Below are 16,127 nucleotides of genomic sequence, written 5' to 3' on the forward strand. Positions count from 1 at the left end.
AATCTAGTGTTACGGTCATCTCACCCATCAGGACATGGAAACTATTTGTCTCCTTATGTCATCTCTTAACGAACGCCAATATCAAGTCCTTGTTGGTGTAATCGTAGAAAATATCACATAAGGGCGTCAAACCAAAATTCAACACAAAATGTTGAATTGGCTCATGGCATGTTCCAAATTTATTTATTTTTTCTCCATGGGAGACCAGCCTGATCTTCCCTCGGTTCTATAGAAAACATTACATAAAATGCATTTAAACAACTCATTAGTTATTAAAATTCATGTATTATATTAACTTGGTCATGCCACAACGCATATGCAACATGATCCACAAAGTTCATCAAAAGTGATGTATCATGTGAACCTTCTAAAAATCCACATGTTTCATTTTTTCTTGAACAACTTCCTCGTGCTGCTAAACAACCGAATTCTACTACTCGATAACATCGTCGTGCTCTTCGTGAACATCAACATCATGTAATGCCCTAGCTTCTTCAAGACAAATCTTTCTACGAGCTTATCTCATAGGTCTTCTTCTCTGTTCACCCTCTGAAAAGCTCTTACCTTGACAAACAAATTCATCAAATATTAAAACACCCATAAAAAATATAAATATACAATAAACACCAAATATCCACCAAATTCATAATTTGTCATATTTCAACTATCACTTAGATATATGAAATAATTTATTTAAAATATTAGTGACTAATTATTATTTTATATTATAGATATTTGATCAAAGAAGATGAATTGAATGAAGAAAATTAAAATTAATCATTCGTGAACATGTTTTTCTTTATTGTGTACTTGAATAATTTTATTATTTTATTTTGAAAAATTACTTTAAACATGTTTAAAGTTTATTTTATATAATATTTAATTTTAATTTCAAATTATTTTATTGTGTTTTTGGTTTATTAGAGCATTTTTTTATCATAATAAACTAATGTAATATAAAAAAAACCAATATGATGTATTCCTGACAGTTTTGAAACCTTTGTAAGTTACCGTGGTTGTAGTTTTGATTGTCTGGAAAATCCCTGCAAGTTTCGACAGTTTCAAAAATCTCTGCAAGTTCCGACGTTTCCCAAACCCTAATTAGTTTTGGTGGTTTTGTGTAAGTACTAACGATTTTTTATAACCTCTCTCTATAGGTAGCGACAGTTTTGACTAAAACCCCCCAAAAATTATGACTGTTTTGAGCAAAACTCCTGAAAATCACTTATCAACAATGTTTTTTCTAGCAATTTTCAAAACCGCCAGTTATCCCGCAACCACAAATAATCCCTATTATTTTTTTTTTTAGTGCACACGAGACAAAGTTTTATTTGTATTCATTGTTGGAAATTTAAGTTTTATATTAAATAAAAAATAATATATAAAATATAGATGTATAAATTTATTATTTTAATATTTTGAATTAAAGATAATATAAATAGAAAAATTTTAATATATTAATATCCGTGTGTATATATATATATATATATATATATATATATATATATATATATATATATATTGAAAGATAGTAAAAAAAGTTCACAAAAAAAATCTGAATTCCCTAAGTTCCCATTTGATCCACCACATTCTTAGTTGTTGAAATATGAGATACAATATTTTATATATCTATGGTAGCTTCCTAGTGTGAATGCTATGAGACCATTTTGTTTGATTTTCACCGGCTAAAACCCTTCTAGATCCTTTCACCACAAGTCAAATTTTCATTCACGACAAAGAGAAAACTAGGTGAACCATACTTTTAAAACATAGATAATTGCCACATGGACCATTGAAAAAGAACAAGAATGACAATAATAAAAAACTAAGAAATGTTTAAAATTTCCATAAACTATATTTATAATGCGCAGTACAATGTTAGTTATCTTTGTTTTTTTTTCTTAAATCATAAGAAATTGGTTTTCTAGAGATTAACGAAATCTATTCATAGGGACTAAACATTATTTTCAAATTTAGAATAGTAGAAAAATCATTTTTAAATTTGGTGAAAAAATTACTTTTGAGAAACTAAAGAGACATTTAAACCAAAATTTAAAAAAAAATGAATTTTCATGTATTATAATTTTTTAAAAATTTTCTACGGATGAGATCAGGTAAGAGTGCTTTACAAGCATTTATTATACATTCTTAGAAGCTTTTTAGACAAATGCTGAGAATATTAATTTGCTAGTGATATTTATATTTACATGTTTTGATTATAAAACAAGATAGTAATAAAATTTAGTATAAATTTTTTATTTAATACAAGCTCACCTAACAAAATGATTTTTTAATGAAAATTAAATATGTACAAATTTATCTTATATCATGTTAACTGTTGGTGTCATATTTTAACGTGTCTATACAAAATTTACTCGTGTTAGATACCTTTGATGATAACTATATAAATACTATGATTAAAAAAAATTAAGCGCTTAAAATTATGACAGAAATTTAAAATAATAAACCTACAAAACCTATTTTAAAATATAGCAGAATTTTTATTTATGGAGTGTATATACAGCTGGATTATTATACATTTTTAATTTATAATTATTAAAAGAGAAAAAAGAAGAAGAAAAATCTTATTATTTCTAAGGGTAAATAGACTTGTTAGTTTCTATACCGTGACAGTTTTTTTCTAATATAGTCCTGTAGTTTTCAAAATTCTCAATTTGATCCGAATTTTATTTAAAATGAATGAATTTGGTTCTTTATTTATATTGACTTTAACAACAACTCAAAAAAGTATAAGAATGTTATCCAAAAGTGGCAACTCCTCTGTCAACAACACAGCAACACTACCATGGAATAGTGATACATTTGCAGACACAGATAACCCAACTTAATGAGAAAATCACGTTGGCTCATTTTTAAACAAATTGAATATTAAATTAAAAAACTTTTAAAATTATGGAAGTAAATTAAAAATACTATAATATTGAGACAAATACCTATTTAACCTATTTGTAAATATTATTGTTGTGATCTACATCTACAATAAGTTACAAATCAAACTATCAATCCTAATTCAATTTGGATGATCCATCAGTGAGTTTGATTAGTCATCAAATAGGTTGATCGGTCATATATCAATTTTGAGTGCACGTCTCATAACTCGGAATATAAGTCATCAAATCAGTCCATTACCAAACAAGTCAGACAACCATATACCAGTCCGAATAACCAATTACTAATTCGGTGAAAAAGACAATGAACTCACCCAACCATCAAATAAATCGATCAACAATAAATTGAACTGATTGAGATAAACATTTCAAAACAAATTAACCTTAAAATTACTCAATTTAAAAATAAAATATAATTACTCACAATTAAATTATAAAAACTCATCATAAAACTTATAAATAAATATTTAAAATAAAAAATTAAGTTACTTGTTATATCAAGTAATCGATTAACTTTGATATCAAAATACTTACAAATATTTTTAGATAAACTTAAATGCACTTAAAAATACTTACAAAACAATATTAAGACTTCAAACACCATAACACACCCTAAAAAATTGACTTTAACCCCACACCAAACATGATCTTTGTTGGAAATAAATTGCGTCAGTTGCGCGTGAGCAAATCGGTGGTCCCACCATTTTGTTCTCATCATTGATCAACGCGTTATGTTTCCACACACCACACTTGATCTGTCCCAACGATTACTCCTCAGATCTCAACTGTCATAAAAGGAAAATACTATAACATTAAAAACTTTATATGGTAATGATCACTTAATTACTCCACTTCATAAATTTCACGTAACATTTTTAATTAATAAATATTTAATAATACTAACAGTATTAAAAACTAGAAAAAAAAGTAACACCTATGATTCAATGAACTCTGAATTATGAGAAAGTGTTAGTAAAAATTGTAGAGTAATGCAAACAGGAAGGAGTAGCCTCCACGAAGAGCCAATTGAATTGACCAAGCCAAGTCAATTCCACACAATAGACTCATTCTCTCCATTCCAACCTACTGGTCAAGAACCTCCAGGTCCCATTTTTCATTTTTTTTAATCTTTTGACACGTTCAATTCTAAAATTAAAAGCCAAAAGCTTTTTCTTTTTTCTTTTCTTTAGGCCTATTATTATAATAATATTAATATTAAGATTAATATCTGGCTTGTAAGAACTTCAGTAAACAAAGACAACTGTATGAAAACTCCACATTCTGGATTCTCTATCTCAGTTTTCTTTGCAGAAAAGAAAAGCAATAACTCTATTCTCTATTTTCCCAAAGAAACACTTTTTTTCCTCATACCCACAAAGGGTAGAAAAAGAAGAACATTTCTCAATCTCCAGCATAATTGTTACTCATAATCAGGTAAAAGACAGACTCTTTTTTCTTTTTCCATGTTCTGGTTTGCTTTCATTGATGTGGTGTCTATAATTTTTCACTCCATGATTTTGATTCCATGAATTGTACAGAATCTGCAGAATGAAGGTTGAAATTGAAGGCAGCCAGAGTGACTCTGCAGAATCTCAGGGAGTGTCTGGAACAGATGAATCTGTTTCCGGCCAATCAGAAAATAGAAGACTGGAATCCAAGAAGAAACTGAAGAAAGTGAGGTCAATAAGGCTTGTAAGATTGCCAAGCAAGAGATCATCCGTTAGAGGGAGACCCCAATATGATCATCTCTCCATTCTCTCATCAGTTAGCACAGAAAATTTAGAGGGGCTAACACCACTTGGTATGGCAGATGCATCACCCCATTACATGAAGGGTACCAGTAGTTCTCATGCAAAGGACAGTGTTCAGGTAATCTACCGATTTTGAAGATTCTGAATTAAGTGATTTGAAATTTTGAATGGTTTCAATTGTTGGGAGAATAGTAAGAGTAATAATAATACAATGCTGATTTTGGGCAGAATACAGAAAGACTATTGTTCACAAAGAAGACTTTGGGAAGAATGACTACTTTGAAACTGAAGAGGAGTCTGACCAGAAAAGTATCTGGTAGGACCGAACCAAAGAGGAAAGTGAAGTCGTCTAGATCAATCATGCTTGTAACTGTCAGGGGCCAAAAGTCATCTGAATCTAGTTATGGCAGTGGTGACCAGAATTGGATAAGTGCAAGTGATGCTGCTGATAACAAAACCCAGAGAGTCATTGCCCGAAGATTAAGCTTGAAGCCTGTGAGGATCTTAGCAAAGATTCCCACTTTCAAATCAAAGAATTCTTCCATGGAGAGTGGCCAATCCCCAGACACAAGCTTGCTTAGAGCCACTTGTTCTTCTGCTCTGAAGGATTCCCATTTTCCTGATCACATTGGCGTCCTTCAAGAGGAAAGTGACTCTCAAGGAGTATCAGCTGTTGCCAAGGTTTGTCCATATTCTTACTGCTCACTTCATGGTCACCGCCATGGGAATCTGCCTCCACTGAAGCGCCTTGTGTCAATGAGGAGGCGCAAGTTGAAGAGCCAGAAGCCAACGAAAATGGATAATCAACCTGTTACTAGATCAAATCAGTTTGGTAATGCAAAGAAAGGTACTCGTAAAACTCAAACTGTCCACAGTGAAGGTGGCAAATCTCATTTTCAGAACAAGAAAAAGCTGGCAAGGGACTCATGTATTAGGCCTCATGATACTCCAGAATCCACAGTTACTGAAAGTGTAGAACCAGTATCAACCGATGGAGTTCAGTTTTCTGCTCCTGATATTGAGATGTTGGAGGGAGAAGTAACCAACAGAGGCAAAAATATGGAGCCTGACCATGAAGTACTTGAGGTGAGTTCTGTACCGAAAGAGTCTACACATGCTAGCACTACTGATATGGCATGTGGAATGCAGGAAAGAGATAAAAAGCACATCAACATGTGGCACTTGGTGTACAAACATACTGTACTAAGTAACACAGGGAAATGTGAAAACAAGCCGCCCTTTGATGGAGGGAACAAGGAAGGAAGAGAGCAAGGTTTCCTTACAACTAATGAAGTAAACAACTCTAATTTTCGAGATGATTGTGATACAGACCAGGATATGGATGATGAAAATAAGAATGTAATTGAGCTGGTGCAGAAAGCGTTTGATGAAATTCTTCTCCCAGAACCTGAAGAACTCTTTTCTGATGATAATTCCAAATCTGTAGGCGCTGATTCAGATGAGGTACTCTTAGAAAAAAACAATGGCCAGACAGAATGGAAAACCTCAGAATCCACAGAATCTCCAATAGCACAGAGGATGGAGACCAAATCTGATCAAAGAGCACCGAAAAGCTGGAGCAATCTGAAAAAGTTAATCCTCTGGAAGAGGTTTGTAAAAGCATTGGAGAAGGTAAAAAATATCCATCCTCAAAGGCCAAGACCTTTTCCTTCTGATGCTAACTTTGAAATGGAAAAAGTTTTTCTCAAGCACCAAACAGCAGAAGAGAAAAAGCAAGCTGAGGAATGGATGCTTGACTATGCACTTCAAAAGGTTATTTCTAAACTTGCACCTGCTCAAAGACGAAGAGTGACACTTTTAGTAGAAGCTTTTGAAACAGTTCAGCCATTTCAAGATGTTGAAAATAGTACACGGCTTTCTGCAACAACGGAGCATCAATCAAATCTAATTCAATCCCTTGAGAATTTCTCAAATCATAGCAAGGGAGAAGCATCCCTTTCTCATAAGAGTACCATGGAACTGGCTGTTAGTACTGGTGATGATCCAATTATAGAAATGCACAGTCCTACTATGCTTAAAGAAAGATGTGTTGACTATACTGAGACTGAGGCAGTCGATAATATGCCAGTATTTAGAGATATTGAAGAAGACTTGAATGGAAAGCAATGTTTAGCCAGAAGTTATGATAATGAGAAGAAATTATCAAGTCACAATGATAATATTTTTCTTGGAGAGATCAAAGATACCAGATCAAGTTCCTTAAATAGGCCAACTGAATTTACAAGCAGCCATGTGGAGGATTCAACCAATGCAGTAGTCAATGGTGTTTCAGAAGACTTGCTATCCAGTTTGAATACAGAAAATCAACATATCAAATCTGAGTCACCTGGAAGAGATGTCGAAACCAAGAATCTGATTGGTGATGATGGGGAAAAGCTTTCCATGTCTAAAAGTTTAATAGTAGAAGGTCTAGTTAGATCACTCAGATCTAACTTGATTGGTTCAGGAGCACCTGAGAAGCTATTAGATGAATCATCAGCTGATGGAAAAGAAGGAACTGAAAAATTTAAGTTGGAAACTGAGACTGTTGAAGAGTTCCCTACAAAGGAACAATCTAAAGCTCCTAAGAGTGCTGCTGTAGAACTTGAGACCCCTGTGGAGAAACAGAACAACACAGGGTTGTGGTTCTTGGTGTACAAACACATGGTAACAAATATGGCTGAAAGCAATTCCAAGTCACTGATTGATGGTGAAGATGGGAAAGAGTCAGCATTTGATGGAAGCAGAACACGAGGATCTTCCATCTCTTACGAAGGCACAACTGTGAGTAATCAAGAGATGCAATTCAAGGACCATGCTGCAGCTGATCCAGAAGTTGCACTCCAACAGATAGAAGCCATCAAGATGGTAGAAGAAGCGATTGATTCAATTCTTCCAGATGATCAGGATGACTTAGCAGACAAGGAGTCACTCACTGGCAGCACAATATCAGACAACTTCAAACAATCTGACAGAACTGAAAGAGAGTACAGTGAAGACCTGAACCAAAAAGAAGAAAAGATGGAATCTGGGAATGAAATACTCCAGGAACAGCAAAAAGAATCAGCAGCACTAAAGGAACAATGCAAAACAAACCAGCCATTGTCTAGAAGCTGGAGCAATCTTAAAAAAGTGATTCTTCTGAGGAGATTCATCAAGTCATTGGAAAAAGTAAGGAAATTCAATCCAAGAGGCCCCAGATATCTACCTCTAGAGGCTGATTCAGAAGCTGAAAAAGTTAACTTAAGGCATCAAGACATGGAAGAAAGAAAAGGAACTGAAGAATGGATGCTTGATTATGCACTTCGACAGGTTGTTTCCAAATTAACCCCGGCTAGGAAAAGAAAAGTGGAGCTGCTGGTGGAAGCTTTTGAAACAGTCATGCCAACCATAACAAAATGAAATTGAGCAAACTGGCAAAGAGTGGAATAGCTTTCTATGAAAAATAAATTCAAGCTGGAAGGTATAAATTACACTCAGTTAGAATTTTCCGCTTTTTTCTTTTTGAGTTTACCCTTAAAGTGACATGCAATTGTCAACATAAAACCTGTCAAACTGTCTGAAAACTGAATATTAGAAAATGTTGAAGGAAATATATCCAATAAGAAATATCCAACGGCCTCTTCTACACACTTGTCATATGATAAATTTTCTGAGGCAAATAAATTCTATATAAGTCATTAGAAGAAGATTCGGGCATTTTAAGCAATAGTCTCAAGTTGTATTTATACTATCTTGAAAATCTGATTCTCTGTTTCCTCTAAATGTGCAGGTAAACAAGGAGATATGGATGATCCTAATCCTTTGGGATGTGAGGAGTTTTTTGTCTGTGAAAACTGTCAGACCTGGTATATTTCGATAGTAGAGTGTAGAATGTTTGACGATTCAGCATCAACAAACGTTAAATACAGTACATATTTCCCCCTTGTTTTCCGTTCATATTTTCTTGGTGTCTCAGGTGGTTGTTTTGTATGAAAGACTTGCATTACAAATACCATAGACCATTTACATGCCATGATGTATATCGTGAACACCTCAGAATGGCCAAAGCTGTATTGGATATTTATACTCTTCTCTTCTGATAGTAAAGATATCTTATCATTTTTCAAACATTCAAAAGTCAGCACAAAATATTCATGAACAATGACAGAGGTTACTAGCAGGTAGCATTTCCTTAAGAAAGAAAAACCGACAAAAAGAAAATGTGCCCAATTTCGCAAGACAACACAAAATTTGAAAAAACTAGCCTAGTTTGAGTGCTCATGAAACTGAATAATGGACAATTAGTTAAACATTAAGGTAATAATATAAAATGAAAAAAAGATTATGTTTCTTACAAACTAGCAAAAGCATTGAGTTCATAAAAGGGTAGTAGCCAAATTGAATCCAACGACAATGCTCACGGTTTGTTCTCAACTTCGCAATTTTGGTACCGATTGTGACAAATTCATTACCCAATCCCATAGAAACGGAATGAGTTTTTGCATATTTTGCTTTTGTTAGATTCAGTACAAGCAGTACAAGTCAGTCATCTTTGATTCAACTGGATTGAGTATGGCTCAAAGAAAAAAAAAAACTAGATTGAATAGGATCACAGGTTTTGAAAAAATAAAAATTGATTGAATTTGTAATTTCTAAACTTTTTTTAATAAATTTTTAAATTTCTTTAAAATATTATATGTATTTGTTGTAAATAAAATTACACAAAAAGTTATGATTAGAAGTTAACTATCAAAAAAAAAAAAAATTAAAAATAATAAATAACTATATTATCAAATAATAAACATCTTATTATAATAAATTATTTTCAATGGGTTGAATTGGTTTCAAATTATATATATATATATATATATATATATATATATATATATATATAATTAGTTATTCAATTTATAAGAGATTGTGTCATTATAGATTGCGTTGAATAATCTAAAAAAGAATACAACTCAATATATTTGAATTGGATTGGGTCAGAACCATTGAGTTATTCGACCTAATAAACATACGTAGAACCTGTTTTTTTGTTTCTTTTTTTACTTTTGTTTTCATGTAGAAGCTAAGAGATTTTAACAAGTTCTAGTATATGTAGTCTCAATAAAATGTCTAGTCATCTATTGAAACTATTATTATTTAGAGAAATCATGTAAGTGACATTTTAGTTCAATGACAAGAAACATTGCTCACATCTATTCTTCATTACATGTAATATTTGTCATGCGTGTAGATTAAATTTTACGAACACTTCAATTGAATCAAATTACTTTTGTGTATTCTTTTCTAATGTTTCTTAGTTTAATTTTTACCATTTATATTTGCGGTTTAACTGTATCAAATTATGGTTTATGTGATAAACACTTTCTCGGTGAAGTAATTTACGGGACAAATTACTCCATTTGTAAGTCAATTATTTTATTTTTATAATTTACAAAATAAATTATTTTATTTTTATAATTTACAAAATAAATTATTCTATTTTTTAAAATTTTCTGATGATTACGTTGTGCAAGAAATTGAAATGTACATGTCCAAAATACTTTCATAAATTTCATAACTTATAAATGCTTCTCTAAATTACTTTATTTGAAACCTTTATTCTGTAAATTAACAAGTTACAATTACAATTTTTTTTTAAATATATCTACAGATATAATTCATTATTTTACATTTTTTTTAAATAACAATTGAGATGTAAGCTAATAAACTGTTATGAGAATTATTATAATATACCTATATATTTTATATCAAACATTCTATTTTAATAGTTTTAGTACTACTATATAAGTATTACATATTCAATAAACAAAAACAATTAACTTAAAAGAAACCTATAAAGTGTGATTCTAGTTAACCAAATTTAACCATAACATTAAATTTTATATATACAATCAGTTTCTAAGACTAAGTGCCTATACATAAACTAATTGTTTTAAGATAGGTTTTAAAAAAAAAAACCTTCAAATATAAAAGAACTTATTGTGCTATATATACATTAGTGTCCTCGTTGCCTAACACTTACTTCACTAAAACATTGTTATCCTTTGCTTACACTAATAAAGTGATCATTGCAAAAGAAAACACAAATATACATACAAACAAAACCAAAAAGGTAAACTAATTTTGTGAAAGAGATAATCATATGTTTTAATTAATAATACATCAGCCAATCAAACAAATCCTAAGCATACATACATTAACTCTAAACTTGACCATCCAAATATATGTATTGATGTCATGACAAGTTTTGCATTTGTAGTGGGGGAACAACTTGTCCACCCAAACTACCACACAATATTAGCCCATCTACCACCTATGGCAAAAGAATCAAACCATAGATTAGGACGTCCTGTTATTCCTCACCACATAACCTCCTTCTCTACTTGAGATGGAGTGATTATTGGAGCGTCATGATAACTTCCAAGACCGAGTATCTACATCAATACATCATGCTACTGAACAACCATAAGAAATTTGCCTTGGAACTCTTTTCACAATATTCTTTAACCATAGATATATCCATGTTCATCAACATCCATGATTTTCACACAAGTAATCAATTGAATCTATTTAAAATCAGTGCAGACCAAACCAGAATCAGAAAACATAAAAGCATAGAATTACTCGAAATAGGATGCCCAATGAATAGATTGACGCTCAATGAATTAAAGAGAAAATGGGTCTAGACCTGTAGAGGAAGAAGTGGCGGTGAACGCCACTAAATACCACTTAACGCCCCACAAATAGATAACTCACTGACTTCACAACGCTTAGCGCCCAAAATGGTCGCTCAGCACCCTGAAGTCTAGTGGCTCTCTAACTTTGCAGAGCTCAGTGCTAAACCCCTACCGCTCAACGCCACACCAGAATTCAACAACTTTAAAACCTGATTTGGATGCATTGAAGCCCTATCCAAACAATCAAATTATTATCTTTGACACTTAATTGATTTGAAAACATGTATATACTTCATATATGATACCAATTTGCTCATTTGGTTAGTGACTTAGTCCATTTGATCAAACTAACTACCCAAAAACTCATACATCATATTTCACATACTATAAACCAGATTTTAAGTGAACTAAGTAGCTAACAAAGTCCTAATTGTCATAAATACATATGCCAAACACCAGGTTCTCTCATAAAACAATTCTTATAGAATTTCATCTGTCAAAACCCCCACTTTTAACCCAAAACAACCATTACTCTAACCTATTATCAAACCAAAGTTCAACAGCTAATTAACCCACTAAAATAACAACTTATCATTCATAGATCATAAAAACTCAAGCAAAATTTAGCAAGAATTTCACAACATGAATTCACCATATCAACTACCAATTTCAATATGTAGCATAATACATTATCATAAAATTCAAAACAGATGTCTATAACAAATTTCATACAAATCTATTATACCAAATTGGATTATCAAACTACTTAAAGTTTTAGGACAAACATTTAGCTTTTCTTACTTGTTAGACGTTTACACCACTCTAAAGAACCTAAAATTGCTTTCTCATCTCAAGAAACTCTATCCATTCTTACAAAACATCGAATCATGATCAATGTACGCAGTTATAACCACTTATCAGTATAAAACCTAAAAGAAGACTCAAACGACACATGCGACAGAGTTAACATTGCATGCATTGGAAAACAAAAAGCTAAAGAAAAGAACATAAACTAATTTACTCTTTTGAAAAAAAATAATCATATACAAATGAAGATCTTGTTGTCGTGATCACATAAACATTCTCTAATTTTCAAACAGATAATTTGACAATTAAAATAACAGTCTTATTATTTAAACATTTTATGACTTTATTTTCTTTGTACTTAATTAATTAAATGAACTAATTATAGATAAAAAATATATAGTTTTTAAATACGCTTAAAATATATATGTCGGTAATGTGTTTTAAATTACAACTATATATTTTTAATTTGATTCATATAACTGTGTTTTATTTCCCATATTATGTGATGATATAATCTTCATTATAAGGTTCCGATTCTAGGCAAATACTAGAGATCTACTTACAGATTTACATAATTATATAGTTGACCTTAGTTTATTACAAATTTTAATTAAAACAAATTTACTGATGTGTTTCCATAACTTATAGGTTGTATTAATAATTATAACTAATTGAATTCAATAGATCAGTACAATTGATAGTTAATTTTAAATTGTGTATTTTTTTTTCCTACTAAAACACGAATTTGAGCATAAAAGACTTAGTATATTCATCAACTATAAGATTTTTCGAATTATGTTTATTTTGGTCTGATTTGATAAAGGGCATAAAACCCTGTAGCTAGGGGCTCTCGAAAAAGGGAAGTAAGGGATATTCCTCCTCACCCTTTTTGATTCCCAAACCCAAACACTGCAGTTGCAGAGACAGCGGCTTCTACCCTTATCCACAACCATAACCAGAGTCAAATCCACTTCACCCTTCTGAGTTCCTCTTCATTTTACACTGATTTCGATTTATCTCAAGGTAATCAAATCAATCACTTACCATTTTGCAATTTCCGTTTTTATTGCATGGGGTGTTATGTTCTGTTTCCATCTTTCTACATTTTGATGTGGGCATGAGTTAAATGACTGTTAGTATCTTTAGAGTGGGTGAAAGGTGACAACTTGAAGTGCTCTTTGTAGTAATTTGCTACTGACACCCTACTAATTCACCCTGTTTCGTATTGTGTTGATGCCTGCTTGTGAAATTCAATTTTTTTTCTGTTTCTCTTGTCACGTTTTTCTGATCCACCAAAGCTTGAAATTGGGTTAATGACACAGTGAATCATAATTACTTGCTTGATGAACTGTGTGCTCTGTTATAAACCAAAGTGCAAGGCAAATGAATGGATTTTTATTAACGGAAATCATTTTTATCCTCTTTTGCAAAAGATTATAACAAACCAGGCAGGGCTTTGGGAATATGGTGTTCAATATTTTAAGGTCATGAAATATGAGTGATTTGAGCTCTTCACTGTGATGTGATACCCTAGCCAGTTGGTATTCCTGTCTTTTTTTCTTAACTAAAATAATTTATATATACACTTATTGTCCATTTCTCTGAGTGGGTTTATTCCTTTCCTTTTGTTGATTTTTATTTGTGAGATTTATTATGTATAGATGTATGCTCTTGGTATTACAAGTATTCACTCTTGATTGCTTGCTTTTGATTCACAATGTTGGAAATAATGTTGATGAGTCTTTGAATAATTAGTACTTGCTTGATGAAGTAAGTGTTTTAGTATTGGTCAAAGTGAAATGCAAGTGATGGGTTTTTAATTCTTGTTTCAGGAGTGTGCTGAAAGTAGTTAGAGGATCCTCTGATTGAGATGGCTCAATTGCTATCATCCTCTTACTCCTTGACTATCTGCTCTAGAAATAAACCTTACTTAAAACCTGTTAAGCAATGCTCGACACCATTTTCAATAGCGGTTTCTTCCAATAATTCTAAACCTTCATCTAGAGGGTTTTTCTTGCAAGAACAGAAGCTAAGAAAACATTCTCTATCAGTACATGCTGCTGCAGTTTCAACTAGCCAGGAAACCCCAGTTCAAACTAGCTCTGGTAATCCTTTTAAACCACAGAGAGTCATGGTCATTGGTGGAGATGGATACTGTGGTTGGGCAACTGCTCTCCACCTTTCTAACAAGGGCTATGAGGTTGCCATTGTTGACAGTCTTGTGCGACGCCTTTTTGATCACCAGCTTGGACTGGAGTCTCTAACACCAATTTCCTCCATCCAGAATCGTCTTCAGTGTTGGAAATCTCTCACTGGAAAAAATATTGAGCTCTACATTGGAGACATATGTGATTTTGAGTTCTTATCTGAAACCTTCAAGACATTTGAACCTGATGCTGTTGTCCACTTTGGGGAACAACGGTCTGCTCCTTACTCTATGATAGATCGGTCAAGAGCTGTGTATACCCAACAAAACAACGTTGTTGGGACACTGAATGTGCTCTTTGCCATAAAAGAGTTCAGAGAGCAGTGTCATCTAGTTAAGCTTGGGACCATGGGTGAATATGGGACCCCAAATATTGACATTGAGGAAGGTTACATTACCATTACTCACAATGGAAGAACAGACACGTTGCCATATCCCAAACAAGCTAGCTCATTCTATCATCTAAGCAAGGTACATGATTCACATAACATAGCTTTCACTTGCAAAGCTTGGGGCATTCGAGCAACTGACTTGAATCAAGGAGTGGTATATGGGGTAAGGACAGATGAGACTGCACTGCACGAAGAGCTGTATAACAGGTTTGATTACGATGGAATATTTGGAACTGCATTGAACCGGTTCTGTGTTCAGGCTGCTGTTGGTCATCCTCTGACTGTGTATGGTAAAGGAGGCCAGGTAACATACCCACATTATTATGTTTATTTGTTATTGATATGCAGAAGAGTGACTTTTGATGATTGTTATGGAAGGATTTGACAATATTTCAACTGGGGCATGTTTATATTGTATGTATAATGTATTGTCTATTAGACCACTGAGAAGAATCAAAGAGTATAGATGTAGTTCCACATTTTTCTTTGAAACTTACTGGTAACTGTATTAAACAAGTCCTGCTTTATGCTTCTTGCTAACCTCAAGTTGTGCATATTGCAACAAAATCTAGATATTGGAGACTCATTGATAGTAACCGTGAACAGTGTTTGCAAATATTATACATTACTAATGTTGATTTTATCTGCCTTTTGCACCTTGTTCCGCTGAGATTTTAACTACAGGATTTGATTCTTCTGTTGCTCTATTTTCTTACACTTCTCTCCTAACTTAGTTGTATTGATCTGATCATCTGACTATAGGAGAACTTCTGAATTCTCTGATGCTAATTTTTTGTCTGTATATTATAATACACATATTTCAGACTAGGGGCTTCCTTGACATAAGAGATACAGTTCAATGTGTTGAGCTTGCTATTGCAAACCCTGCGAAGCCAGGGGAGTTCCGAGTCTTCAACCAATTCACTGAGCAGTTTTCAGTGAATCAGCTTGCCGACCTTGTTACCAAAGCTGGTGAGAAGCTGGGCCTTGATGTGAAAACTATCCATGTGCCTAATCCAAGAGTTGAGGCAGAAGAGCATTACTACAATTGCAAGAACACTAAACTTGTTGATCTGGGACTCAAACCACACTTTCTTTCAGATTCTCTCCTTGATTCAGTGCTGAACTTCGCTGTTCAGTACAAGGACCGTGTTGACACTAAACAAATTATGCCTAGTGTGTCTTGGAAAAAAATTGGAGTCAAAACAAAAACTGTTACAGCCTAAGAAGATGGGGTAGTACATGGCTGCAGGCATAATTGTATATCATGCATGATGTGTTAGGTTATGTTATGCTGCATTGCCATGAATACTAAATTTTTTGTATTATATGATTTCTGTGAAACCTTCATACTTCATACCCTTTATGTAGAGTACATTTTCATGGTTCAA

General features: G+C 32.7%; 2 protein-coding genes across 2 annotated transcripts; both read left to right on the forward strand.

The window, feature by feature from the left end:
* Nucleotides 1-4,158: 4,158 nt before the first annotated feature.
* On the forward strand, nucleotides 4,159-8,772 carry LOC108323294 (calmodulin binding protein PICBP). The gene is made up of 4 exons (XM_017555708.2): nucleotides 4,159-4,343; nucleotides 4,448-4,778; nucleotides 4,889-8,123; nucleotides 8,433-8,772. Exons 2-3 carry the CDS (start codon nucleotides 4,458-4,460, stop codon nucleotides 8,060-8,062), a joined length of 3,495 nt encoding a protein of 1,164 aa, XP_017411197.1. The 5' UTR covers nucleotides 4,159-4,343; nucleotides 4,448-4,457; the 3' UTR covers nucleotides 8,063-8,123; nucleotides 8,433-8,772.
* Nucleotides 8,773-12,935: 4,163 nt separating this feature from the next.
* Nucleotides 12,936-16,127, forward strand: LOC108323296 (UDP-sulfoquinovose synthase, chloroplastic). Its single transcript, XM_017555711.2, has 3 exons — nucleotides 12,936-13,161; nucleotides 13,971-15,040; nucleotides 15,561-16,127. Exons 2-3 carry the CDS (start codon nucleotides 14,009-14,011, stop codon nucleotides 15,960-15,962), a joined length of 1,434 nt encoding a protein of 477 aa, XP_017411200.1. The 5' UTR covers nucleotides 12,936-13,161; nucleotides 13,971-14,008; the 3' UTR covers nucleotides 15,963-16,127.

Source organism: Vigna angularis, chromosome 2, assembly GCF_016808095.1.
Source record: "Vigna angularis cultivar LongXiaoDou No.4 chromosome 2, ASM1680809v1, whole genome shotgun sequence".
In the NCBI taxonomy this organism is placed as follows: domain Eukaryota; kingdom Viridiplantae; phylum Streptophyta; class Magnoliopsida; order Fabales; family Fabaceae; genus Vigna; species Vigna angularis.

Excerpts from the sequence above, each read along its gene's own strand:
- LOC108323294 (XM_017555708.2), top strand. The coding sequence starts at position 4,458 with ATGAAGGTTGAAATTGAAGGCAGCCAGAGTGACTCTGCAGAATCTCAG. Across the intron at positions 4,779-4,888 it reads ATGCAAAGGACAGTGTTCAG|AATACAGAAAGACTATTGTT; the intron begins GTAATCTACCGA and ends GATTTTGGGCAG.
- LOC108323296 (XM_017555711.2), top strand. The coding sequence starts at position 14,009 with ATGGCTCAATTGCTATCATCCTCTTACTCCTTGACTATCTGCTCTAGA. Across the intron at positions 15,041-15,560 it reads TGTATGGTAAAGGAGGCCAG|ACTAGGGGCTTCCTTGACAT; the intron begins GTAACATACCCA and ends CACATATTTCAG.